This window comes from Miniopterus natalensis, chromosome 12 (assembly GCF_054644295.1).
Source record: "Miniopterus natalensis isolate mMinNat1 chromosome 12, mMinNat1.hap1, whole genome shotgun sequence".
Lineage (NCBI taxonomy): Eukaryota > Metazoa > Chordata > Mammalia > Chiroptera > Miniopteridae > Miniopterus > Miniopterus natalensis.
This window is the reverse complement of record NC_142092.1, coordinates 59,845,408-59,873,388: the sequence shown is the minus strand read 5'-3', so window position 1 is coordinate 59,873,388 and position 27,981 is coordinate 59,845,408. Positions and strand designations below refer to the sequence as shown.

Sequence of the window (27,981 nt, the reverse complement as noted above, 5' to 3'; positions counted from 1 at the left end):
GTGCCTGGACCACTACCTGCTAAGCTCGCTGCGGCTGGCACAGAGCTCCTGGAGCAGCTGCTGGTTGTGCCGCTCCCTCTGGCCCGCCTCCTGCTGCAGCCGTTCGTTCTCTCCCTTCACACAGGCAAACTCTCGCTGGAGCTGCTCAAGGTTCACAGTCTTCCTGGAGAGGGATGCTCGTAATTTTTCATTCTCCTTCTGTTTATCTGCAAACACAAAACGCACCACTGAGAAAAGACACCATTTGTTTTTTCCAACCTTATTACGCAAATACGGCACTTCAGCTGGAGCACTCCAAGAATACAAAAGGGAATGAGATTTAATCTGTCATTTATGATTCTGGCATTCCAATTATCTTATGCATTTTGGGCAGATAAATCTGTCAACATCAAGGCTGCAGATTAAACGTCACTGGGATGAAATGGGCCTGTTTAATTTTCCATTAAATAATGAGCTGTGCAAACCTAGTTACTTTGCCTTCACAGAGCAAACAGTGGATAGAAATTATAGAGGCAAGAAACAGGCCCCAAATTCTGGCACTGGTGTTGGGAAAGTCCGCAAGCCTCCCACAAGGCCAGCAGGGCTATGCAGATGGCAGCCTGGGGCCCATCCACGCCTTGGGCCCTGAGGACAGCTCCTCTCCTGAGTAAGATACACCTAGGGCCCAGAGGCAGAGTGAGGTGTTCAAGTGCTCTTCTGCTCACTGGGTCCATAATCATGAGTGAGCATCTTCACTTCTCTGTGCCTGGGTTTCCTCCCATGTACCAGTGTGAGGATTAACAGGGTGACTACATGCGCAGGGCTTCCCAAGCACGCTGGAGGCTGTAAGCGCCCCACAAGGGAGCTGCCAGCAGTGCTGGTAACAGCTAACTGCAGGCATCACATTACCATCTTCACGTGTATCATCTTATTTACTCTGCACAGCAAACCTCCAGGGTAGGTACTAGTATTCTCCCATTTTCCAGACAGGAAAATAAAGAGCAAAGAGGTTAAGACTTTCCCTGAGATCACAGGCAGTAAGTGGCAGAGCCAGCGTTCAAACTCAGGTTTCCTGATTCTACTCTTAACCACGACACGTTGATTTCTGAGCAAGATTTCTCCTCCCCCCTCAGACTCCAGTCACACTTGGCTTCATGTAATTCCTGACTGGTCTATACTCACCCCACCTCTAACCCCTAGGCCTTTGTCTGCTCTCTTTCTTTTATTGAAAAGGCCCTGGCTCTTCTAAACCTCAGGCACCTTGGTTAATCCCTACTTATCCTCCTAGACTCTGCTTCTAAAGACCAGCTTTCTCTGGGTCAGGATGCGTCTCCAGGGTGCTGTAGCTCCCAGCCTGCCTTTATCGTGGCTGGTACTCAGACTGGCCTGCTGTGGGCTGCCAGGTTATGTCTCCCATCAGACCATGAGGGAAGGGACCAGTTCCCATTCATTTTTGTTTTAGAATCCACACAGGCCCTGACATAGAACCGGAGCCAGGAATGTTTGCTGAGCGAATGAATGATCTGCAGAAGCCCAAATTTCATCTCACACACCAAAATCAGCATGAGTAACCTCTAGGGAAAGTGAAATAAGCTGGCCTGAGTTCCAACTCCACTACCTTCTAGCTCCATGACCATAGTTCAGTCAATTCTTTAGGCCTCAGTCTCTGACCTGTGAAACAGGACTAATGATATATCACTCCAGAAACATTTTAAGTATTGAGAGGCAATGTAAGTGAAAGCTCTTGGGGGAGCTAAGCTCCAAATAGAAGGGAATTTTATAAGAAATACTGGAAAAACTTTCCTGACAGTAGGAAGTCTCTGATTGAGATGTGGCAGTAATACACTTCCAGGCCTTCTCTCTTCCACTGTGAAATAAGATAAATGAGAGGTGGCTGTAGAACAGATGGGTAACAAGTAAAGAAAGTAACATTTACTGAGCTGAGGGCTTTACAGTGTTTGATTTTCACAATAGCCCTATGAGTATTCCAGTTTTACAGCTAGGAATACTGAGGTTCAGAGAGATTAAGTGACCTGCCCAAAGCCAGAGCCACAGGATGTGAACCAAGGTTGGTCAGGCTGCAGCGCCTGCATTCTTCCCATGCCACAGGAGGTGGTGGGACTCCAGACTGAGATCCCTTTAATTCTTACCTCTGGATCCTTTAGCAAGCATTGTATTGAGGGCCTGGTTCTGCTTCCTCAGGAAACGAATTTCTGATGTCAGAGAATTATGCAGCTCTGAACCACAAAAAAAATTGTTTGAAGAACCTATAAAAACACACATAAATAGTGATTTATGCAGAGTCTCAAGGTCAGTATAGAATTTTCCAGAAAACAGCTTTAAATAATGAGGAAACACAAGAAAACCACTCCTGTGAACTATATATGGTATTACTAGAGCCCAAAGAGAAATAAGAGTAAGCATGAAAGAACAGACAAGAGGGGGCTCCCCTACATCTTAACTGTCCTAAGAGTGAACAAAGGAGGAGACCTAGGCTGGGGGTGGGATGAGCAGGTGACAGTCGCCTCCACAGACATTTCTCCAGAGGTCCAAACCCACATATCCAGCTGCCCGCTGGACCTCTCTCAGTCCACAGAGCCAAAGCTGAACTTCTCATCTTTCCTCTCTCACCCTTCCAAACCTGCTTTCTCTCGTTTCCTGCTTCTACAGACAGTATCGCCACTATCCCTAGCCCCAACCAGACACCTGGGAGCCATCCTAAACACCCTCTCTTCCACTGCCCACTCAGACAACCACAACTGCTGAGTCTTCCTCCAATACCTCAGGCACTGGTCCACTCTTGACTGTCCCTATAGTTCAGGCCTCATCACCTGCATCCCGGCTATTCTGCCAATGAGGTTATCATCCTAAACACAGCCCATTCAAGTTATTCTCTGCTCAGAAACACATGATGGCCCACCACTGTGAAAGACACACAAACAAACCAGACAGCAGGTCTGAACTTCAGATCTCCATTATTTAGCTCGGATCTCCTGGCATACCCCACACCCTCTCCACCGTAGTGCCCTCAAATGCAGGCAAACTGGGCCACTTGTGTGTGCAAACATACCATGTGGTCACACTCGCCCTAACTTTGTAGAATGAGGTATTCCCTTTGCCTAGGATGCTGGCCACCTTCTTCCACAGTCAAAATCACACTCGCCTTTCAACTTTTTAATTCACTGCCTCCAAGTGTATGCTAACAAGATCAGGGCCTGAAGCTAGACAGACTAGGTCTGAGGTCACTTACCAACTCCAATCGGTTTCCTCATCTGTCAATACTTCCCCAGGCTGTGGTCTATCCCCTGAAACCCCATCCTTTCCTCTGGCCAGACACCTCCTTTGATACTTCATCCCAACACTCCCTGTCCTCTGAGCCTTCTAAGTCTGCACCACATACAATGTTCATGTCCCCAGCTGTCCTCCACAGAGGGCCTCTGGTGTGCAACATGCTTTCTATATGTGGTGGGCAGATGCTTCCCTCCCACCTCCATTACAGAGTCTACTACACCACAGAGCCGATTGCTACCCTCCTGCCTCCCAGCCTCTGGTGCAGCTAGACCATGGTCAAGTGCTGCTTCTGTCAGTGAGACTTGATGGGAAGCCTGCTGGGGGCCTCTGGGAAAGATTTCCCACCCAGCAGGAAAGAGAAGGACAGGAAGAAGCCCCACCCTCTTCCTTCCCTTGCTGGACACTCTCCTGAGAGGTTGTGATGCTTATAATTACTGCAGTTATCACAGGCACTGACCCCAAGCCCTGCTATCACTGAGCCACTAACTCTGCCTTGGAACCACCCACCTCTGGGTTTGTTTTGTAAGAAGACACAAATCCCGTGTCTACACCAGTTTGTACTCATATTCTGTCATCCGAGGCTGAAAGCACCCTGGTACAAACTCCCCGGAAGGAAGGTCTGACAGCAGGTCTTCCAGAGCCCATGCTCATACTCTTTCCACTCTACGGTACTCTTTCTCACGCTAATGATTCCTTACCACACTGCCGTACAGTTCTTTCATTCACACAGGTCTCTCCCTGACATCTTCCTCCACTCTCCCCTATGAGTTCTGGTGTCTTTTCAGAGACACCTGCTCTTGAACCATGGCTCTGGCTTCTTAGTAGCTGCATGACCTAAGGCAAGTCATAGAACTTCCCCAAGTCTCCATTAGCTCAATAAAAATGACGATGCTTTTATCACTGCCATTGCCATTTGTATTAGTATCATGACTGACGATAGGCTGGAGCCAAAATAGGACCAAAGAGCAATCTGGTGAACAGGAAAAACTCTAGAGAAGTCTACTGTGACCACAGCTGAGGCAGTCAGTCTTCAAAGCAATAACTGGGCCAAAGAACAGTTCCTGATGAAGCCCGAGCTAGTGGGGCCCACCTCCGCCCTGGGGGCCCAGGCTTCCCCCCAACCGCAATCAGTATGAGCTCACACAACTGGGGGCAAGCTGGAAGACCTGATACATAAGATGACAGCTTTAAACAATATTCCACCTCAGCATTACAAGGAGTCCTGCCCTTCTCAAGCCTTCTCCCAAGGTGAGCACTTCGCAGCAGGGGGAGGTGCAGCCACGTTTATTTCTTTGTCTCTTCAGAGGCTGCGACAACGTGGTGAGAACAGCATGTCTTCCCACCAGCGTGAATACTTTGAATGCCTTTTTGTAAACCTTCCCGTCAAAGTGAATTACTCTCCAGAGCAATTGCCTGCTCCATTATAGCTGGTGGCCATCTGAGCCCCCAAATAATTCTATAATTGGATTTGCCAGGGAAAATGTAAAACAGAATGAATCTAATTCAGGCATTACCAAGAGTGAATGTGAAGGGCCCAGGCGTGTATTTCTTTCCTGTGTTTGATGTGACTAATAACTCAGATTAATAAATTTCCCTCGGGGTGAGAGGGGGGAGGATACCAGGTGGGGGGTGGGGAGGAAGAGAGAAATGGAACCACTCTGAACCAAGTGGCAGCACACACAGTACTCTGGAAAGATGTCCTTCTGGGCTGATGGCTAAGTTGGGTGGAGAGGAATGAGAACTGGACCAGGGGTCCAAAGATTTAAGTGCTGCCACTGAGTACATCTTTGCAGAACTTAGTTATCTCATCTCCAAAAATGGAAATGACATTAGCATCCCCACCCTTTGCAGAGCTCTGCAAAGTTAAACTAGTAATGTTATACAAAATAAAATAGTAAAATAAAACATAATGATGAAGAAGAAAACCATTTATTGAGTGGAGCACCGAGCAAGGCCCCATTCATAACACTGCCTCCTTTAATCTTAGTGACTCTTATAACTAAGATTGGGTGAGGTTGGGGGGGAACTTGCCCAAAGTCACAAAGCTAATCAACAGAAGCTATGGGCTCCACACCAGGTAGCCCAATCCCAAACACTCTCAGGCCTTCCTAGTGTACAAAGCTGCTCCCAGACACAGTCTGCGTGGAACGAGTACACTGTTCTCGGAGCAAGAAGAAACAATGTCGAAAATGTATTGTTCAAAGAAAAAGAGGAGGCAGAATAGTGATATAAAGTATTCTACACTTTTAGGGTAAGTGAGAAAGAGAATGAGAATATATATTTGTATTTACATTTAAAAAACAGTTTAAGAATACAGAAGAAAACTGCCTGGCTGAGCGTGACTCAGCGGTTGAGCATCGACCTAGGATCCAGGAGATCGTGGTTCGATTCCTGGTCAGGCCACATGCCTGGGTTTCGGACTCCATCCCCAGGCCGGGGCATGCAGGAGGCAGCCGATCAAAGACTCTCATCATTGATGTTTCTATCTCTCTCTCTCTCCCTCTCCCTTCCTCAATCTGAAATCAATATATATATATATATATATATATATATATATATATATATATATATATTTTAATACAGAAGAAAACTAGCAGAAGTGGGAGGAAAGAAGGGATAATAGGATTGATGGAACAGAATAGAGGTATTAATTTTTTAATCATGTGAATATCTTACCTATGGAAAAAATATATACTTTTAAATTCTTCATGGAAGACTATTCCATTCAGAGCTAACTGAGGCTATGCAGCATTATTGGTGGACCTTTTGATTGGCACGTGAGATTTACCAGACTGCTAAAATGCTAATATTTTTATAATCCATTATTACCAAAAAGACAAAATACTGCTTTGTTTTGTTTTAAAATACCTACCTATTTCTCTATAGCTTCCAAAGGCAAATGAGGAGCCAACCACAAGTCAGGATGTCAGAAGCTGGCAGACTTTTCCAATGGCCGGGAAATTAACATTTATCAAGCAACTGCTCTGTGTCAGGGGCTGTGGGGCACTCTACTTAACCTAACTCACAGAATTCTTATCACAACAGGATAAAATAGAAATTATTATCCCTATTCTGTAGAAAAATTACCATAACTGAGAGTCAGCAAGGTTAAGTGAGGGCACCCTGCAGGTAAGCAGCCAAGTCAGGATTTGAACTGAAATCTCTCCGGCCACAAGTCCGATATTCTTCCTAATACACAGAATGCTTACCCAGGCAAATGTATCACAAATGAAGCACTCACAGGCTTGCACAGACTTTGGGAAGGTCCTTCTTACCTTGATCAAATTCAGACCCTTGCCATTCCAACTGTCTCCGTAGCTTCTCATTTGTCTTAATAGATTCTTCTAAGCGTTTTCTCAAACTTCGAATTTCTTGTATATGTTCCATTAGTAGGTCTACAGGAAGGAAAGTTTTTATTTACACTTTGAAGCCCCTAACAAAGTGAATAATTTCTAGCTCATGCAGTGATCGTGAAATTCCAATGGCACTGGCTGTATTAAGATAGTCAGCAACTGGCAATTCTTTCCTAGACCTGGGGAGGCTGAGCTGTTGCTCACAGCCCACAGACATAGTTCTATAATGATTCTCTGCAGCCCCCGACGAGGAGGATACTGTATATCACATGGAAAAATTATATCCCATACAATTTTAATGCTAACTCTAATGTAGCCCTTTATTCTTCTAAATATCAAATATTCATTTAAAATCCTCCTTGTGGTGAAAATAACAGATCACTTTAAAGTCTGCTTGAATTGCCTGAGAGTTGATTAAATTACTTCCATTACAAATCCAGATATTTTCAGGACTAATTCTTTGAAAGGCATATGTTACCCATTTATCACTTACTAATTTCAGACTTAAAAACAAAATAAAACAATAATCTCAATGTTAGTGAGAATGGTGGGAAGGGTACTCTCAAGAACACATCCTGTTAGTAAGAGTATAAATGTATATGACTTTTTGGGACTATTTTTATCATTAGCCTTAGAAAGAATGGTTCTTTCCAATGTCTTTTAGCAAATAATTCTACTTCTAGGAATTTATTTAAGAGGTCACCAGAGCTACTGACAGCCATTTGCCAGAATGCATGAAAATGTTCTCTTTGGAACTGTATATATAAAACAGCAAGAACTGAAAACAACTCAAATTATTAAATAAGCTGTATTACATCCAATATGATGTAGTATTACACAGCTATTAAAACTGTATTATGAAGACCCTATAATATTATAGAAGAATATAGATACAAATGGATTATCAGTACAATTACAACTCTATTTAAAAATCTGCAGGCAGGAAAGCCACATATACACAAAAGAAGAAAATATGCCTAAATATTATCAGAGGTTGCCTTTGGGTAGTAGATTTTAGGTTTTTCAAAACTTCTGTATTATATCTTAATATTATACTTAATAATATATAAAAATTTAAATTTTCCACATTTTCTAAAATGAGCATGTCATTTTTTTAGCCTCTGCCACACATCTTTAACAAATAAAGAAGCATAGTTCCAACCTAGAGGTAGGTTTCTAGGATCAGTGTTTAAAGCATAATCACATTAAGTATCCAGAGGCAAAACTAAAGTCTTTAATTCATCAATTAGGGTAAACTCAGTATGTCTTAATAATGTTTATTTTAAAACATTATACTAATGTTGTGACCCAGTTTTAATTCCTCCAAAACGACTTTCATTTAAAAGTAGTACAATGTTACAGATCTTTTCCTAATTAAATAGTAATTTCACCATGAATCTGGATGTTTAAGAGATGATTTAATCCCTGAACCCTCAGCTATCTTCTATTAATGCCGTAAGTATGGCAAGTCATTTGCTGGACTGTCTGAGGCCCTCGCTGCAGCCCAGCACTGAAGGACTGTCTGCAATAGACTCCCAGCCCGTTGCATCACTGCACCTGCTGTTCCTGCCTCGCTGCCCTGAACACCTTCCAGCCGCTAGTGGGGTCGGAGTGAGCCAGGAACTTATCTGCTCTGACTGTAGCCACCCTTGCTGGTTTCTCCACATCACACGCTGCTGACTTCTCGAGTAATAATGCTCAGCAGCCATCAGTACAAGTCATCTTCTACTTAGTCTGGCCGGGAGCTGGAATCATCACTTGGGCTTAAGGGAACATTCCCAGTCGAATTGGACACCCCTTATTAATTATGCAGCGCTCACCAAGGAGAAGGAAACAGTATACTCGCCTTTATAAAGAGGGAGAAAAATATCTGTCCCTATTGCAGTAACACCTTTCTAACAAATACTAACTCTTTAAAACCATAAATCCTGTTAAGAAGCAACCACCACAAACACTGTGTACATGTTTTGCCTAGTACCAATGTACAGGATCTAGGTTAAGAAATACCCTCTACCCGCCCAGCAGGGCATGGCTCAGCGGCTGAGAGTCTACCTAGGATCCAGGCAATCGGGGTTCAATTCCCGGTCAGGGAACATGCCCTGGTTGTGGGCTCAATCAATGACTCTCTCAACATTGATGTTTCTATCTCTTCTTCTCCCTCTCATTTCCTCTCTCTGAAACCAATAAAGATATATTTTTAAAAAAAGAAAAAAGAAATACCCTCTAATAAGGAGAAAGCTCCATGTTTAGAGATATTCTCTCTAACACTGTTTGAAAATGTGAAATTTCAGAAATGACTTAAATGTTCAGCAATGGGAACATAAGAAAACCTGTAGTTCAGCCATTCAACAGACTAAGTTAAAAGCCACTAAAAATGATGTGGGCCAAGGGTTACATGAAAGAAAAACACAGCAGATTTATAGAATTACAAAATATCCAAATAGGGGTTAGGTGATCTCTGGCATCTATACAATTCAAGGAAGAAGGGTTTTCCTAGTGCCCCTGCCTTAGGAAGAGTTAGAAAGAACCAAAGGAAATTAACCAGGGTTGAAACTGATAAATAGCCTTAGTGCTTCCCAGCCTGCCACTGTTAGAAGAGCAAGGAAATGGTAAGTCACATAATTAGTCATCATTTAAAAAATAAAAATGACTTTTCCCCAGTCACCAACACTTTCAACAACCCTAGCTTTCCCCAGTGATAAATGACACTCTGAATGACCAGCTTTGGCCCACACAGGATCTCCTTCCATCAGAGAAATATTCAAATGTCACCACACTCTGCTTTCTAAGTCAAGATGACAAATTGTTGTTTAAACTAAGAGTCCTTGGCTATGTTTAAAATGCTTCGTAAAGCTTAGCTTACCTTGAGAAAAGTTGTTTGCCATAACTGACATCTTCTTGGTCTCGCTGTCTTGCTTCTGGTCTCGTGAGGAGGAGGACTTTTCGGACACTTCACAGTCGGACAATGCTTGAGAGGCTGAAGGCTCAGGAGATTCAGGTAGAATATGTTGGTAGGCTGAGCTGTTTTCCCCAACCCTGGACCATTGTGATTGAAAGAGAAATCATGTTCCACACTAAGATCCCAAGTCAGGACCATACTGAAGGACACTCAAGATTACTGGGCCCCTTATTTGTTTTGGAGCCCTTTTGCTTCCTTGGAGCACTTTTTAGCAAGGACATTCAAAAGACAAAAAGGGCTTGAGTTTGGAGCCAATGAAGAAGGGGGGGCCACCGTCTGGCTCACAGGGGAGAGACGGACAGTCCATGGCACCTGTTTACCAAACACCAGCACCACACCAGGCACTTTAGATGTACAATCTCATTTGGTCCTCGCAGAAACCCTTTGAAGTAGGGAGCAGGATTCTCGCTTCGAGCTGGGGAGATGGAGGCTCATCATAAACTTGCCCGCTGTCTCACAGCTCACAGGTGTACAGGGCTCCCATTTGAACTCAGATCTGTCTGCCTTCAAGGCCCCAAGACAGTGAGGGAGGTCAAACCAAACCCATGAAGTGGCCTATGGGTTTAAAAATCTCAAAACCCTCATGGTCCCCAAGCAGGTCCCAGTATCACCATCCTGGCAATCACCTGGTTATTAACCTGTATTTCCCAAGGGCAACCTAAGCCATGAGGAAAAATATCCTGAACTCTGTAAAAAGCCCATGTGAACCTCCATTATAGATAAGCTCCTTAATTTGAGCTCTTTTTTTCTCCCACTTTTTCCTATTACTTCTTGTCTCATTATTCATAAGCTCAGACAAGAGCAAAGGACTTCAAAGCTGCAACGCATTCATTAACAGGTAAACACCAGATGCAACTTTGCTCAGACAGCGTGATGGATGCGTAGGCTCGCTGCTTCCTGGCAAAAGTGTGGAATGGGCCAAGGGCACCCATTTAATTAGCTTAGGAGTGACCCATGTGAGTACTAAGCCTACAGCTGAAAAAAGTAGAACAGAAGGAAAGAAACAAACCTGTCAGAAATGGAAGGGTGGCACATGGTTGAGGAGGCTCCCTGCCTCCCCCAGCCTATTCTCCAAGAACCACCATAGCCTTTCAGATGGGAAATCTGATCATTCTAGTCCCAGCTTACCCTCCCTCCTTCAAAGACTCCCCTCTTCCTACAGAACAGATTTCAGACTCCTAACACAATATTTGAGGGCCAGCCCAACAAGGCCCTGCATGTCTCTCTAGCCTTCACTCTCGCATTCCATGCACCAGCCACACTGCTCAAAGGGTTGCCACACTGCGACGTCTCCCTCACCTTGAGCATAGACACTCCCCCAAACAACTCCAACCCTCAACTCTCATCCTTTAGATGTCAGCTAAGACTGTCTCTAGTCTGGGAGGCCTTCCTTGCCCTCCCTACAGCCTGCCAATGTGATGTGACCTGTTATTTCAAGGATGAAAGTGGAGAGTTGACTGGGAACACTGCAGTGGGAGAAGAATACTTCTTCTAAAGTTACAGGAGCACTGATAGAAATGTCCTCCAGTGAGCTGTGCTCACCTCCCTGCCTGCTTGCTAATAAAAACTAAAATTCTGCACCCCAGACTGGTCTCTATTTCTTTATTTTACCCCCAGGAGGCCAAAGGGCTGCAGTTCCGAAGAGGAGAGAAATACCCACAGCCCTTATAGCATTCAGAACCTTTAACAAGTAAACAGATGGGGGCAAGGCCTTGACACTTGCAACTGGCCACAGAGGCAAGCTAAGAGAGTATGCGATCCATTTATTCTGTGGACATTTTCTGAATTCCAACTATATGTCAGATACTTGGGGTTGGAGCAGGTATAAAGGTATTAAAAACACAGTCTTTGCCCTCCAAAGGCAATGTGGAATAACAATAACAGCCCAGGTGTTGGAGTACAACAGGCTCAAGTTCAAATCCCAGCTCTGCCTCTTAATAGCAAGTATGCAATTCTGACCCTCAGGCTCCTCATCTGAAAATGAGAATGCTGCTGCTCACCTTGTAGGGTCAGAAATATTGAATGTGAATGCCTATGGCAGGGGCTAACACACACCCATACCCAGTTAATGCTAGCTCCTTCCCTCTTCTGAGGAATTCTGGGAGTAAAAGACAAATACAGAAAGTATTACAATACTGTGTGGTAACTTCTATAATATAATTATGTGTCAAGTACTATAGGAAGACTAGCTGATCCTGGGATGTAGTGGAGAGGTGGGGTGTCTGGAGGAGCCAGGTTCATTTCCATGTGAAGTGACTCTGAAGGAGGATTGTCATACTACAAGGGAAAGAAGGCAGTGTGTACAGCCTTGCTGTCCTAGTCTGAAGAATGAGTCAGAGAAGACTGAAACATAGGGTACATGATGGAAAGGAAAGATGGGTCAGGCTGAGAAGGACCTCAAATGTCAGGCTAGGGAATCTGGGATTTATTCTGCAAATATGCAGGTGCCAGCAGGAGGAATGTGTTGTCTAGGTCATAGCACCTGACAGAGAAATGCCACAAGTAACCTAAAACAACTGAACGAAGGCGGCAGACACACAGCATGACCCCTTAGTTTTATGCGGCCATTCTCAGTTTCATGGGTGTTTATGCTTTATTTATAAGAAGCAGGAAACTACCAGGGGGAGGGAGCTGGAAAACTAAAAAAGCTGGCAGACAAACCACACCCACAGTCTTCTTACTGAATGCTACACACTCACCTCTCTATCAGTTCACTCTGGGTGCTCATTTCCACTCCTACTGATTTTCCTGAATGCAGAAAAAACAAGAAGGAAAACATTTTTTTAAAGTGCTCCCTATAATTTCTTGCTTATACATTTTCAGAAACACTATTCCATTAATCACTCTTTATAACAAGCCGGGGTATTTAAAGTAGGATTATCCAGAACACGATTCAAGCTAAGACTTCTCCTTATCCCTGCTCCGGCACTAGTTCTAAGAGGGAAGGGACAGCACTGAAGCTAAGAGCAATGACACAGGTGCAGGAGCTCTGTTCTTCTCTAAAACTCTGATACTAACAGAACACATGCTCTCTAAAGGAAATAGGCAACAAAAGCAGGAAAAAGATCACTACCCTTCCGGTACCCGCTACCCACATGTTACTGGATTTCCTTCCATTCTCTGTCCATGCATTTGGGCACAGGTGATAGGGTATTGTGGCTTAATTTTTCACTTCATACTTTGATAAGCATTTCTCTTACTAAATTTGCTTTAGAAACATCATTTTTAATGACCACATTAATGTTCCATTGGAGACACGCACATATCACAATTTTGCCAGTCCCATTTTGACATTTAGGTCATCTCCAATTTTTCATTTATAAGAATAAATGAAATAAACATCTTTGTGCGTGCAGCTTTATCTGCATTTAAATTATTTCTTTAGGAAAGAAGCTCAGAAGAAGGATTACTAGGGAAAGGAGTATATGAGTACAGCTGAAAAAGCCAATGTCTGCAACAGGAGAAATGACAACAGAAAACAAAATAAAGCAAAGCATAGCTGGGCAAAAGTTTATTTGAAAAAAAAAATTCAGAACTCTGATAACTGCAGACTCAGATGAGCTCTTTGAGGAAACTAACATGTGTCTAAAGAGAAAAGCAAGCCCTTCTATAGCAGTACTTGAAAAATGAGGCTACAATTAAACTATACCCACACATACATTTTTAAAACCACACCTAAAGGAAAGTTCTCAACACCGGCACACAGGACAAGATCACCGGACACTCACACGTTTGCCTTGTGTCTGTGATTCCCACGGACGAACAAGCAGGCTGGCTGGAGGTGCTGCCAGGGCTCCCTCTCCACCCACCAGGCCAGCAACTGGGCACCAGGTCACAGCCACCTACCCTGTGCTTGAAAGTCACCTTCCACTGCAGTCTGTCACCAGAAACGAGTCAGACAGGCCTGACAGACAAGGGGCCAGGCCCTGAGGACAGTTCTTTAATAACCACTGATTAAAGAACAGGCCTCACAACCATCCTTCAGGCCCAGTGCCGGTATCTCCATTTTACAATAAAGTAGTGGAAATCCAGGAGGTTTAAGCTCCTATTCTCTCACTCCACCCAATGCACACTTTCACGTCCTCTCCTGCATGTTCCTGTTTAGCAAGAGACAAAGAGACATTCCTACAGCTAGCTCAATCACACATCTACGTCTCCGTCCTCTTGCTTACATCCTGTAGTGCCGTGACATTTCAGCTGCCAGGGTAGGGAGGGGTTGGCAGGCCTATACCACAGTGGATGCTCCTAAGGGCTCCCCCTTTCTGTCCACATTCCTCCAAGGGAGAATCTATATCTGACTGGGTCAGATTCCAAGACCAAGGCTGGAAGTCCCAGGCAGCAAGACCACCACAAACGGGCAGGGACAATTGCACATCCAAAGAACAACTCAGACAGCGTTTTTCATCTCACCTGCACTGGGGCTGCTTACCAACATTCAGTGGATGATGAGACTTTGGCCCTACAGAGCCCAAGGAGGGGCCACCTGCTGCAGCCCAGCCTTGCAAAGAGCTGAGGCGTTCTACACACAGCCAGGCCACAGTAACTCCTGCTTCATACACCACTGCTCTCTAGGACACACACACTCCTCAGGAACTTCGCGGGGCAGGGGACACTTGGTCTGGGGCAGGTTTCGATCATTCACAAACTGATCTTAAAATCATCAAAAACCTCTCCTCGATTCCCAAGAAAATGACCAAAGAAGGAAGGGCCCTAATGCCACCAGCAGCATGGGACTCCTCTTCTTCAAATAAGAGATCCTTTGAGGGGCTTGTAACGACTCAACAATTATATTCCACCTGTTCCCTATCACGACTGTGTTCTTTAAAACCAAATGGCAAATTGCTATTGTGGGATTCACAGGGAGATCATTACCGCCAATGCACTGAATTTCTTGGTGGACACTGCCTGCATACAGGGGACAGGGGACCATCTGTCAGGCTATTCCAGAAGCTGAGGAAGGATGTCCTGAAAACACTGCTCCCATCTCTCAGGTCAATCTTATTGCTATCCCTAAAAGCTGTGTGGTAGCGAGGGGACTTCATCTTTCCAAATAAAAGAACATCTAGTTATTGAATTCATATTTGAACAAGGAAGAGAATTATTATGCAAGACAAACTTGTAATTGGTTGACCCACCTCCGGTTTCCTCTCTGCACTGATCCATCCTGTGCACTGCCACCATTTAAAAAGCCTCTTTCAAACAGTAGTCCCAAGCTCAAAGCCCATCCATCGCACAGAATTCAGTTCAAATACCACCACAGCCCAGTATCTCCTCCCTGACCCAATGTTTCTTCCTTTCAGTCTCACTAGTAATCTGTAGTAACTATTTCCAGGGCTCCTCCTAGGTGCCTGTGCCAGATGCTGAGGATGCAGCGATGACTGGGGAGCCATCCTACCTGCAAGGAGTTCGCAGCTGAGCGACAATCACATTACAGCGCTGTGACAAAGGGCAGCATGCGATACTGAGGGAGGACACACGGAGGAAACAAACACAATCCCGCCTGGACCATCAGGGAGAATTCAGAGGAGGTAACAACTGACCTCCATCTCTGAGGCAGGAAAGCACTGCTTTACAAAGACAGGAAAAAGCTAAGGGGCTATGTGGACCGGACCACAGGGGTACTTAGGAGGAAAATCCTCCATTTTCTCTGGTAGCCTGGTTCACTATGCTGACTCTAACCTGCATAACCCACCACCAATCTTAATACCCTGCCCCAACAACTAGGAATCCTTCCATTGTGAAGGCTTTCCTCCTGGAAGCCCTCCCTTCAGGGCTCAGAGGTACATCCTGTTGAGCCCACACACTGTGTGGAGACAGAGTCTGAGGATTTTTCATCAACAGGCTCTCCAGAATGAGGTCCACACCACATACACCTATCAGCACTGTCATCAAATCCTGATTGGCACTCCATGTCCTGCCCCTTCCCAGGCTGAAGGCCAGGCCCAGACAAGGCCCCCTCTTCCAGGAGCTTATGCTCTGAGGAAATGAAATATGTCTATAAGAATTCACTGCTATGACCTCCTGAGATTCTATTATTGGCCAGGCAACTCTGCAAAATACGTGCCATCACCTCACAGAAATCTGACCTTTAACCGTAAAACTGGGATTTGAACTCAAGTCTGTCAGGCTCCAAAGGTTCAGTTCTTTCCACCCCACCACATGGCCTCTGTCACAAGCCCAGATGTGACTGTCACCTGTGAGCTACAAACAACCCAGAAATAAAGAGGACTAGATTTGCTCCACTTGGGGGTGAACAAGGAAAGCGTCCTGGAAGGTAGGCAGAATCTCTAGAAGTGGAGAGGAAGTAAAAGCTTTCTAGAAAGGGGACTGGTTTGAATAGTCACAGAAGTGGGGAACTGCAAGGCCTGATCCACAGAAACATTTCACCAGGACACCTAATCTGATAGGATGTGAGACACGGGACATCATGATGGTCAGGAGGTTAGGCTTGTGGCAGCAAATGCCTGGGCTCAAATCCAGACTCTGCCACTTCCTGTGTGACCCTGAGCAAGTCAATTAGCCTCTCTGTTCCTCACTCATTAAATGAGGACCAACAGTACCTCCTCATAGGTAAGAGCAAAGCCCGGCATATAGTGAGCACTCGGTAACAACCAGCCTTCCTCACTGTTTCTCCTTTATCATCATTATTTAGGGATCAGTGGGCTGGAAAAGGTAGACTGTGGAAGGCCTTGAAAGAAAAGTATGTGTCTGGTTCATCACTGCAGGCAAAGGAGAGCCAAGGGGAGGGACCCAGCAGCTGGCTTCTACTCATGTGGCTAAGCCCTGGTGCACGTGGTGAGCTGAGGAAAGGGGCTACCTCAGTCTTCTCTGTTTGAGGGCTTACTCAGACATACCCAAAGACAAACATGGGCGGTACCATGTACAAGGAAATGGTGGAAAATCTGGGAATGCAACACCAGTTCCTGATCTATTTTGGGTCTCAACCCGATTTGAGAATCTAAGTTTTAGACCCTCACCGAGAAAAGTGCACATACTCACAAAATCCACAGTGCTCCAGACCTACTGCCTGTCAGCCCAGTGTTACAAGCAAGGAAACCACACTATCATCCTGCTTCTTGGGTTCTAACAACCAAATATTAACAAAGAAATAGCACGGATATGCACAAAGACTCCAACCCAGTGTCCATTACAATAACCCCAAACTGAGAACAACCTAAATGTCCATCTAACGGGGGTGATTAAATAAATGATGGTACATTCATACAAAAGAATGTTCTGCAGTGACTAGAGCTTACAATGTAGACTAATGTTTATTATCTATAATTGAACAAAGGGAGAGACTGCAAGCAGTCCTACTTCCACAAAAAATACAAATATATATAAAAGGATCTGAAAATATAAACTCCAGGGTGTTCATGTTTTGTGGTATAAATGGTACAATTATTCTGTTATTCCACAGTAAACATGTACTGTTTTATATTAATAAAAAAAAAAAACTATATTTAAATTTTTTAAGAACTCATGCTATGCGACTGCCTCAAATATAAATAAACTTTGATAATAAGCTCATTTCACAGTTCAGGAGCCACACCCTTAGTGCTGGGCCCTCTCAGCCCCACTTCCTAGGGCCCCGGTACAGCTTGCAAGAGGAACAGACAGATGGGAAGCGCCGAGGATGGAAGATGCAGCTCCATCTTGAGGGCTGGTATTCCCCAATAATAAAACGAAAACTAACTTATTTGGAAAACCTTCGCCAGAAGAAAGCAGATTTCATAAAGCTGGGAAGTCAAGTGCTCCTAAGGCCTGGTGGCCCTCACAGGTCTCATAGATCTGGTACTAGAAAATCAGTCTGTAACCAGCCTTGCTGCTGGGCTCTTTAAAAAATCAGAAAAAAACATTCCCTGGGCCCAGAGGCTAGGCTACCCTGTGTTCTACCTTGGAATTAAATTGAACATATGTGGATCTTCATGAGCCATCTGTACCACAGGTATGAACTGAAGGACTGAGGTCAGATCCTGGTTTTGCCAAGTCAATTGTGACTTTGAGCACCTGGCTTCCTCTGTTAGGACAGAGTTCCTCATGTCTACCGGGCTGTTCTGAAGACTAAGCACCCAACTCACAAGTGCAGATCCTTGTGAGCACTCAGGACTAAGAGCGTGCACCAGCACGGAGCCAAAACTCCATGTGCACCATTTAATTTAACCCTTATAGCTCACACAGGAAAGCCTCTGATGTGGGCAGAGAAGGGACTGCCCTGACTTACAGTTTGAAAAGATCACCAACTATTGTGTGGAAATGGACAGTAGTGGGACAGGGTGGGAGTGGGGACCCCAGGAGAGCAGGACTGCAGTGCTCCAGGGGAGGTGGCAATGGTGAACTGGAGCTGTGGCAGCAGTGAGGGAGTAACGATTGGTCCGATTCAGAATCCACGTTGAAGGGAGAGCTTCCAAGGGGCAGCCCAAGGGTGGGTGCAGAACTGTCTCATTGGTGTCATCTTAGAAGCCAAGGGAGGACACGGGTTCCCACATCCAAAATTGCTGTGGGTTTGAGTAAAATGCAGTCTGAAAAACTGATCACTGGGTTTAGTGAGTGGAAGTTGTTAGTGACTCTGGTGAATGCCTGAATCTCAGAGGAAAGCTTGGGATGTCTGGGAGGCCCATTCCAGGGGGTTAAGAGAGAAACGGAGTCTATAAAGCAACTAATGGACATAAAAAAGAAGGACAGTACTAATGACTTCACAGAAGCCATTTACAAGAAGCAAAGTTTTAACTTTGGAACCACCTTAATGTTACTCATATTCAAAAAATAAAACTAAGTGAAACCAATAAAATTGAATACAAACAAAACCAAAAAAACCTGTATTTCAAATGAATAACAAAAGTATAGAAAAAAATGAAACCAAATAACTAAATTTAATACCTGACTAAATACCCTTAGCCAGCACCAACTCTTGGTTTCTAAATGGCATTTCCCTTTAAAATGAACCAGGGCTACTTAGGGAAATAGCTGATTCAGGGACAAAGACAGTATAAAATGACCCTGGAGCCCTGGCCAGTGTGGCTCAGTTGGTTGGCGTGTCATCCCATACACCAAAAGAAAGGTTGCCGGTTCGATTCCCAGTCAGGGCACATACCTAGATTGTGGGTTTAATCGATCCCTGGTAGGGGTGTATATGGGAGGCAAATGATTGATGTTTCTCTATACATTGATGTTTCCTCTCTCTCCCTTCCCTCTCTCTAAAATCAGTAAAAGCATATCCTCTGATAAGGAATAAAAATAAATAAATAAATAAAATGAGCTTGGAACATCCTTTTTTGTGCCAGAAAGAAAGTGCCCCCCCACCCCAAAAGATGGAGACACATCAAAAGGAACTGCCACCTGCTGATGCTGGAACAATTTGACCATTAATATGAATGAAAGAATGGATAACAGTCCACTGAATAAAAGAAGAATCCACAGGTCAACACTCATAATACACAAAAAACAAATAGAAATAAAAGGAGGTAAAAGGAGAATTCATCCTTGTAACAGATGCCACCTAATAATAAATGAAGAAGGAATGACGGCATTAGAAAAAAATCACCATGTTACCATCATCCGAGGTAAGTGACTAAGACAAGAATCATCAATGGATGGTAAATCTCATGGGAAAAGTTTGAAGAGGAATAAAATGCAGAGTTACAAAGTATCCCCCATCAATTACTTCTATAATTACACAGGGAAATATTGTAATCTACAGTGAAGAAGCCTGGCAGACATCACCTTAAATAGTGATCAAAGTTAATACCACAAAAAATGGGACAAACTGATATCATGGGCCTCCTTAATGACACCATGAGAATATAGTCATTTATGTAGTACTCCAGCCCAAACCACATAACACATCTGATCTAATCATGAGGAAACAACAGATAATCCCAAATTGAGAGACTGGCCCGAAGTCCTCAAATATGTCAGTGTGATGAAAAATAAAAGGTGAACTAATCCAGATTAAAGGACATCAACGAGCCATGACAACTAAATGTAACATGGGGGCTGGATCCTGGACCAGGATCAGGAATAAAACTCTCATAAAAGACATTTTTTAATGCTATATGATTCCATTTACATGAAGTTCAAGAATAGACAAGACTAATCTATGGGAAAGTTCAGAACAGTGGTTGCTGTGAGATCATAAAAAACATTATTGAATTAATTAGTGAAATTTGACTATAGACTATACGTTAGAAAATAGTATTTCCTGATTTTGATCATTGTGGTCAAGTAAGAGAATGGTCTTGGTGTGAAGTATCTAAGGAGATTAATGATACATGATATCATCTATCCACTCTTATAGGGTTAGGAAAAAAATAAAATAATGTGTGTGTGTGTGTGTGTGTGTGTGTGTGTGTGTGTGTGTGTGTGTGTGTAAAGAGAGAGAGAGAGAATGATAAAGCAATGTGACAAAAAAACAACCACTGGCAAATTTGAATAAAATGGAAGTTCTCCGTTGTAGTCTCAGAAAATTACAAATTATTTTTTTTTAACATTCTTAATGCAGTAATATTTATAACACTAGTAATATTTGTCGAGGTACCTAGCATATGGCAAATGGTTAGCAAAGCTTTTCTTTCATCCTTTCTCTGACTACCTCTGACCCTTGAATACATATTTTTTAAGCAATAAAAGTTTTGGTCTTTTGGTTGATTTGTTGTTGCCAATATTAAAAACTCATGAGTTTCTACCTCCAAACCCCCAATTTCCATCTTCTCTTGAAAACATGGAGAAACTGACCACCATGTGGTAGGTGCTGAGGGGGCACCACCTCCTGCTGGCTTCACTTGTGTGCCTCACCAGCCGGCTCCTGAGGCATGTACACCAGACCCCAGGTTTGAAACAGTGGAAAGGTCACTGGAAGGAAGCAGCAACCAGTGTGGCCTTGCTGTCACCTCATCAGAGCAGAGGGTAGAAGGTAAGTAAGGCCAAGGAGTCAGTTCCTTCTGGGCCCTCCAAGAAGTCCTGGATCAATTACTGATGTGTCTTAGGACTTGAAGTGCCTCTCCCCACTTACCGTTGAGAAACAGCTTTTCCAATTTCTCGAGCAGCTCAGCACATTGATTCAGCTGTTCCTGGAAGCCCCTGGCCACGTAGTAGTCCACATCGCTGGCTTGCAGCAGCTCCTCAAATGCCTTAATCATGGTGTTCATGTGTTGACGATAAATGACACAGATGCCATGGCTCTCCTTAATCTGCTGCCGCTGAAGGGAGAGCTCCCTGGCTTGGGACTGAACTAACGAATTGTATCTGATAAAAGGGGGGAAAGAAAATGCTGTACCATTTTAAAATTGAATTTTTGTGACCTTAACACTAATTGGAAAAATGACAGAGCACAATTTTTAAAAGCCTGCAGCTGTACAAGTATATATACTTTTAGAAAAATTGAAACTGTACAAGGTCACTCTTTCGATTTCAAAACAGCCAACAAATGCTGGAACAAAGGTTCTTCTGCAATATTTTTAACCTTATGAAGCCCCCAATTAAAGTAAGATTGGCAAGGACTCAGGAGAACAATCAATTTCCATACACTCTTCAAAAATCCTATTCTGAATTGTAGAAACAAGTGCTCAAGGGACAGGGAACCCACCACAAATTCTCATGAAGAACAAAAAAGAAACTGTAGGCAGGAAAACAAAGACAGGATCCCCTCCTCTCAACCAAAAGGTCAGGCAATAATCAGAATCCTAACTACCATTTATGGAGGGTCTATGACCTGTCAGTCACTGCAGTGGGTGTTTTTGATAACTTATCTGATCCCCGCAATCTTCCAATAAATGTATGAACCTCCCCTTTTACAGAAGAGAAAACTGACTCTGAAGTCACAAAGTTAGTTAAATGGTGAAGATCTCAGACTCAAACGCAGCTCTGCCTTCAAAGTCCATGCTCTATTATGCAACAGTGCCCCGCTTCCTACGCGAGTCCTCAGGTATTAGGAGAAACTGGGAAAAACACAAGCTAAGGAAAATGTGGCTCACAGAAGCTGTGGCCGCAGTAACCTGGCTCCAGGGTGGCTTGGCAAAGACACTGACCCCTCAGTTCAACAAGTTCCCGTCCCTGAAACAATGACAGTGTGAGGGACTGATGACCACCGTCCCCGAGTGTGCATACAGACCACGTGGCAGCATACTGCAGGGGGGCCCGATGAATGATGAGAAGGAACAGAGGTATTGGAGTGGGATAATGTGGGCTTGAACTCAGGCACAGCTCCGAGAACCTTCTCAGGCAATTCAAGGCAATCTCTTTGAGGTTCAATCTCCTCATCTACGAAACCACATTTAATGACACCTCCTCCTCAGGCGATTTTGAGGGTTAAGTAAAAAAAGTGTCCAACTGAAGGTCTGACACAACTGCCTTTCAATAAATACAAGCTTCCTTCAATCTCACTGTTTGGGAAGTCTTGAAAAATTCACTCTGGCTCCTGACAATTCAGAACAATGTGTTTGTCTCAAATTAGTGACGAATGAAGGTCAGCTTTACAAATGATCCCATTTTTGCCATTATCTCATGAAGCAAAGCTGTATGTATCTAGGTCCATAAAACATATCTTCATGACCTAAGAATTTTTCTCTTTCAACACTGGCTTGTTTCTCTAAGATGACCTTAAAGGGTAAAGATATGGAAAATATTTATATTATTCCCACCCTGCCTAGGACATCTTCCAGTTCTGCAACACAGTAAGTAAAAGCCAGTAATGGCATCCAGGAGTGAACATTGCCATTCAGCAAACATACTATAAATCACCAAGTGACTGGCATAAATTGTTTACTGAGTCCCCAACCAAAGGAGGGCAAAACCTGCCCTACCAATTGTAGCGGATACAAGACTGGTATATGTACAGGCACTATTCTCTGTGGCCTCACATTTCACTTCTCGGCAGGGCCTGGATGCCTTCCCCACCACACCACCCCGCCCCCCAATAAGCAGTACACGCTCCACCCCAGGGCCTCTGTTAGCTCATGGGCTCTGACTTAGTGGCGACAGGGAAACTGCAGGCTTAAACAGTGGGAGAAGACAGAGGTGGATGTACCTTGAGGGCGAGAGATCTCTGAACTTATTCTGCAGGTCATGGATTTCACTGAAAAATTCCATGTTCAAATTCTGCTCCTTCTGCAGCTCACTTTCCTGTTCTACTAGCTGCTGTTCAAAGTTCTCCACCACCCTGCCATCAGTCATCTCTGAGCACAGTGGACTGAGGACTTCCATGTGTTTCACATAATGTACTTGGTGCAAACTTGAAAAGGTCATTTCTTCTTCATCAGTACCACCCTTGGGTTTGTTGGAGCCACCCTGGGCCCCTTCTGTCCCACACAAAACAGTGATAATGGCCTCACTGCACTGGGAGTGCTTTTGAAGCTGAAATACGAAATTCCGGTAGCCTTCGAGTTCGGTTTCCAAGTCATAGATTTTCTGTTTTAAGTTTTCTGTATCATTTGAGGTATCAATGTTCTTAGGCTGATCGGTTCCAATCAGACTGACTTCAGTGGAAAGCTGACTCTTAGAACTCAGGTAAGTAGCTACTGAAGTTGGGCCCTGAAAATCTTCAAAAGGATTCTCTTTGCATGATGGCAAGATGGCAGGGTCATTGGGCTGGTCAAGTTCAGAGTCTGAAAATCAAACACATTTATGTCAGTGTCTCCTTTGCTGAAATCCATCCCCACAGCCACCGCTAAGCAGAGACAACTGCAAGAGCTTCCTAACAAGCCCCAACCACAGTCTCCCTCTTGCCTCATCCTCTTCCTAGACCTTTAGTGACTGGTCTAAAGTGAACTTAACCATGGTAACCACTCTCCCACCACCAAACCCTAACCAACATCCCCACCACCTTGAGGATCAAATCCAAACTCCCTCTCATGGCATCCGAAACCCTCCATGATCTAGTTCCATGCAATCTTCTCTGAAACATCCTGACACCACCTATGGAGATTCCCCATTTACCATACCCCTCCCCCCACACACCAGGCTGGTTCCTGCCTCCATGCTTTTGCATGTCCATTTTCCTCCACCTGGAATACACTCAACCCCTCTACTCTATTCCTACTCAGTGAACTTCTCATCCTTCAACACCCAGATCTAATTTCCTTCCTCTGCAAGTCCATCTCTAAACTATGCAAAACAGTCCCTCACATCTTTGTTTCCACAGCACCTTACATATATTACCCGGGACAAATGTACTGCATGGTGAGTGCTAATGCAGGAATTACAACTGGCTTTTTAAATTTACTTACACAGTAATTAGTTATTTGGGTTCTCTCCCTCACTGGCCTTTCACCTTTGCATTCTCAGTGCCTAGAACAGTACCTAGCCAGAACAGAAGTCAGTAAAGGTCTGATAAATACTGGGGACTGAGAGAAGTAAGATTAAAGAGCAGTAATTCTAAAATCCACAACAGATGAGTCTTCTACTAATTTCCATGTCTACCAGTCTCCAGGAGATGCCATGATGTCCCCTGTAGTTAAGCTGTTTCAATGACTCATGACCCTGCCAGGAAACATTTCCTTACAGCTAGTTTAAATCCTGAGGATGTGGCCAAACTTGTTTGAGAGGTGGAGTAGTGCTGCAGAAATATATGGCTTTGAAGCCAAAGAGAGGTAGGGGATCACACCCAGCTTTGCCACTTGCTGGCTGCACGCCTTTAGGCAAGTAACTTGCTATCCCAGAGCCTCAGTTTCCCCAGAGATGCCTAATATATATGCCTGTTGTAAGGCTTCAAGCTCAATCCTGAGTCCAGAGCTTCTGTCCTTAACCACATACCACACTGCCTGCTATCCAGGGAAAGCCCAGCTCAATACAAAAAGTTGTTTGAATACTTAAGAGGCAGCAAAATTTAGTAGAAAAGCCCATCTTTGAAATGCAACAAGACTTGCTTTCAAACTCTGGCTCCGCCATGTACTTGTATGCTATTTAGTCACATGACCTTCGGCAAGTTACTTAACCTCTCTGAGTCTCAGTAGCTTCACCCGTAAAACAAGAACACCAGTCACTAGGAAGGGTGGTGTTTGTTTTGTTTTTAGGATCAAATGGGACAATATCTGCAAAAAAGGCTAACAGTGTCTGGCACACAGTAGTGAAGGAACCCAACTAATACTAACATCCTTTGCTTCCCTAAAACTGTTCAAAGATGGAAGAGGATGCCTATCGTAGGAGGCATTCAAGCAAAGGCTGTGGGCTTGGAAAATGCAAAAGTAGCCATGTGGGTTGGATGCCATGACCTTGGTAATGTCTCACAAAGAAAAGCATACAAAAATCCTTGTCAGGCTGTATATTCCAATTTCTGGGTCCTACAACTGCTCCCATGACTTTAAACCCATTCTATTCTCCGCTCACGATGAAAATACCATAAAACAAACCTTCTTGTTTCAGAAAGCAGCTGCTACATGACCTAAAGGAAACATTCCTAACAGAGCATTCTTACTGTATAAAATCTGTTATAATCACCAGTTTCTGAGGTCCTCCAGGGTGGAGACCATGTCACTCATCTGTGTCCCCAGTGCCTGGCACAGGGCCTGAGGCAGAGAAGGTACTCAGTAAGTACTCCTGGTTGAATGAGGAGAGAGACAGACAGAGGGAGAGATCTCAACAAGGCTTTTTTTCCCAGTGTATCATCTTCTAAGACAAGGAAATAGCTTTGCTGTAACAACCGCATGAGAATGGAATTTCATGGCAAGAAGCAACGTTCACTCATGAGAATGAAGATCAGTTCTGATGAGTTTTGTGAAGTAATCATGAGGCAGAGACAAATGTAAGACCCATACAAATGTCCTTTTGTAACACAGACTGTGGCCAGCTCTGATGTTTAGCTACACACATGCACACACCCCTCAGAATAGCTGGGAGGGTACATTCTCACATTCACTCCACTTTAAACTCTGCTCCTACAACACAACAAACCTAACATTCAGACACTTGACATTCATAATTTTGACTCCAGAACTGCCCGAATCTACAGCAATTTGTGATTTAGCAGAGGTAAGGTTCTGATTCTAGGTTCCAGGGCCAGTATACAGCAAGTCTCAGCTTGACATGGCAATGTGGCTGTGCTACTTGCTGCTCGGCAGCCCTCAATAAAGTTCCAAAGGAGTTGCTTCCACTTTTTCATTTAAAAATAATTGTACGGAGGGTGTGTGAGAGAGGCAGTATTATAAGCTGTAGTGTACAGTATGAACCTGCATGTTTAGCGAGGCTTTGGGACATATTATGTGCCAGGACCTGGCCTAGGCACCCAGTACCTCACCTATGCTACCCACTTAATCTCCGTAACAACCCTGTGAGACATCATGAGTATGCCCATGTTACAAAACAGGAAGTCGAGGCTTAAGAGAGATAAGAACTTGCCCAAGGTTCAGGGCAAGTAAGCAGCAGAGTCCCCGTCAAAGCTGGCAGCACACCTCCAACTCTGAATGCTTTGTCCCTCCTGCAATCAGGGTCTGTCTCCTGTATAAGGGGCACAGGAGCAAGGAGAGGCAGTCCTCAGACCTTAATGTGAAGGCCAATGTCTACGAAACCCTCTTCATTCATTTCCTAAGTATCTATCCAGGTGCTTGAAGAAGAAACATCAGTGAAGGCATCACACACAGTACCCAGCCGTGTGGAGAGCAGTCACTGAGCAAGTAGTCAAGAAGCCTTCAGTAATGGACTAACTACGAACAAGCAAAGATGCCCTCAGGGCTGTTTATTTGCATTACAGGAAGTATTGCAGTTCTAGAACTTTCTACAATTCAGCTAAGAGTACTTTTTAATCTGATAGAGTGGCTTTCTCCTCAAAGCCCAATGTTCAGAAGCATTTGAGAATGTTTTCACTGCATTGAGTACAGGCCTCAGGAGAAGAACAGGGCCCATGACTCAGGATTTCCCCAAGGCTAGAATTCTCATGTCCTGAAGATAATTATTTCTTACAGAGTGAAAAAGGTCCCGATTAATGGTGATTTTTCTTTTTAAATAAAAGGGCAGAAAGATGTAAGGTAAAAAGAAAAACATGTAAGCATTTGTTCATGCTGATTGAATGGGAACATGAATGCTGTTATGTGATCCTTTGTGCTTATCTGCACGTTTATAATAATTCTTAATTTTTAAGAAAAAGGAGATACAACTTACCTGCAGCCTCACTCACATCTCTGTACCTTTCCCACTGACTTGCTCAACAAACCCCACAAAATAGGTACCAGCTTAGGCTCTCCTGTGGCCCTTTCTCTGAGGTGACCAGAGGCCAACTGTGCACAGGTAACAATAGCCAGCACCACAGAGGTTACGGAGGAGCTGACTATGAGACCCTGAGAGCAGGCACTGTGTCTTTTGGGGCTGAACCACCAGAACCTGGACCGCTGCCTGGTAGAAAAGTGCCTGGTAAAGGGACTGAACCACCAGAACCCGGCCCACTGCCTGGCAGCAAAGTGTCTGACAAATGGACTAATGAGCTCAGGCAGACATCCACTGCACCCTGACCTATTCACTTCCACACCAGCTGGGTGACCTGGATCAATTCTTTTTAAAAACCTCAGCTTCCCCATGTGTTAAATGGGGACAATGGTGATGCCCTAAGATGGCTGCTGCAGAGCTTGCTAATCATTTTTACATAAAACACATGGTGCCCACACACAGTAGCTAGCTGTTCAATACACATAGGGGTTGAATATTCACTGGTCTTGTAGCTGGTTTGCTGATTATTGTCCCTTTCCTCGTTTCTCCAGACATAGGGCGTGGTTTTAATTCCTTTTTGCTCTCCTGGGCTATCCTGGTAGGCTGCTCGCACAAGGGGCTGGGCTACAGGCACTCACAAAGAGAACAAAAAATAAATAAAAACACAGACTTGAAATTTAGCCAAGCTACTGAGAAGAACACAAAGATACAACAGGGAAATAAAAACACTGGGGAGGCAAAATGCAATTTATAAGATAAAATTAATCTATCGAGCTGCCATAACAGGACATAAAAAGCATAAATATACTGCAGCTTGTCTGAAATGGTTTAAGTCCAGGCTCTCAAAAAACTACGAGTGAGAAAATGAATTCCATAGACTCATGCCCATCTTTCCCAAGAGAGGCCCCAGGGTCTTCTGGGCAACTTTGGAGGGAAGTAGCACCTGATTGAGGCACCCTGGGGTCTCAAAAAGAAATAAAATCATTGTTAAGTACAAATGGCAAGCCCTGGGTGAAGTGTGAGGGCCTCTGGCTGAGTCACTTTTGCCATAAAATCTTTCCTCTCTCAAGTGCCCCCACCTCCCGACCTGAGCTGATTTGTTTAATTATCTGTCCCCCCCACCACCAGATAAGGAGTTCTCAGAAGGTAGAGACTGTCTCTCATTCCTCTCACTCTCCTATACCCAGTACATGAGGCTGGGGACACTGCAAGTGCTCAGGGGCTATTCACTGCACCAGTGAATAGATGCCTGCAAGGGTAGATGGATGA

The 27,981-nt window shown here is 44.2% G+C and overlaps 1 protein-coding gene across 6 annotated transcripts in view; it reads right to left on the bottom strand.

The window, feature by feature from the left end:
• CDK5RAP2 (CDK5 regulatory subunit associated protein 2) overlaps positions 1 to 27,981 on the bottom strand; it is a 156,889-nt gene that overhangs the window by 15,327 nt on the left and 113,581 nt on the right. For 5 of the 6 annotated variants that reach the window (XM_016213717.2, XM_087822852.1, XM_087822854.1 and 2 more), the window contains 7 exons: positions 22,607 to 23,183; positions 20,594 to 20,826; positions 12,282 to 12,330; positions 9,487 to 9,659; positions 6,546 to 6,665; positions 2,130 to 2,246; positions 17 to 206 (listed from right to left, as the gene is read on the bottom strand). In XM_016213717.2, coding sequence (XP_016069203.2) covers positions 17 to 206; positions 2,130 to 2,246; positions 6,546 to 6,665; positions 9,487 to 9,659; positions 12,282 to 12,330; positions 20,594 to 20,826; positions 22,607 to 23,183 — 1,459 coding nt within the window. Of the gene's footprint in view, positions 1 to 16; positions 207 to 2,129; positions 2,247 to 6,545; positions 6,666 to 9,486; positions 9,660 to 12,281; positions 12,331 to 20,593; positions 20,827 to 22,606; positions 23,184 to 27,213; positions 27,337 to 27,981 lie in introns of all 6 variants that reach the window. The other variant, XM_016213723.2, reaches the window with a different exon arrangement.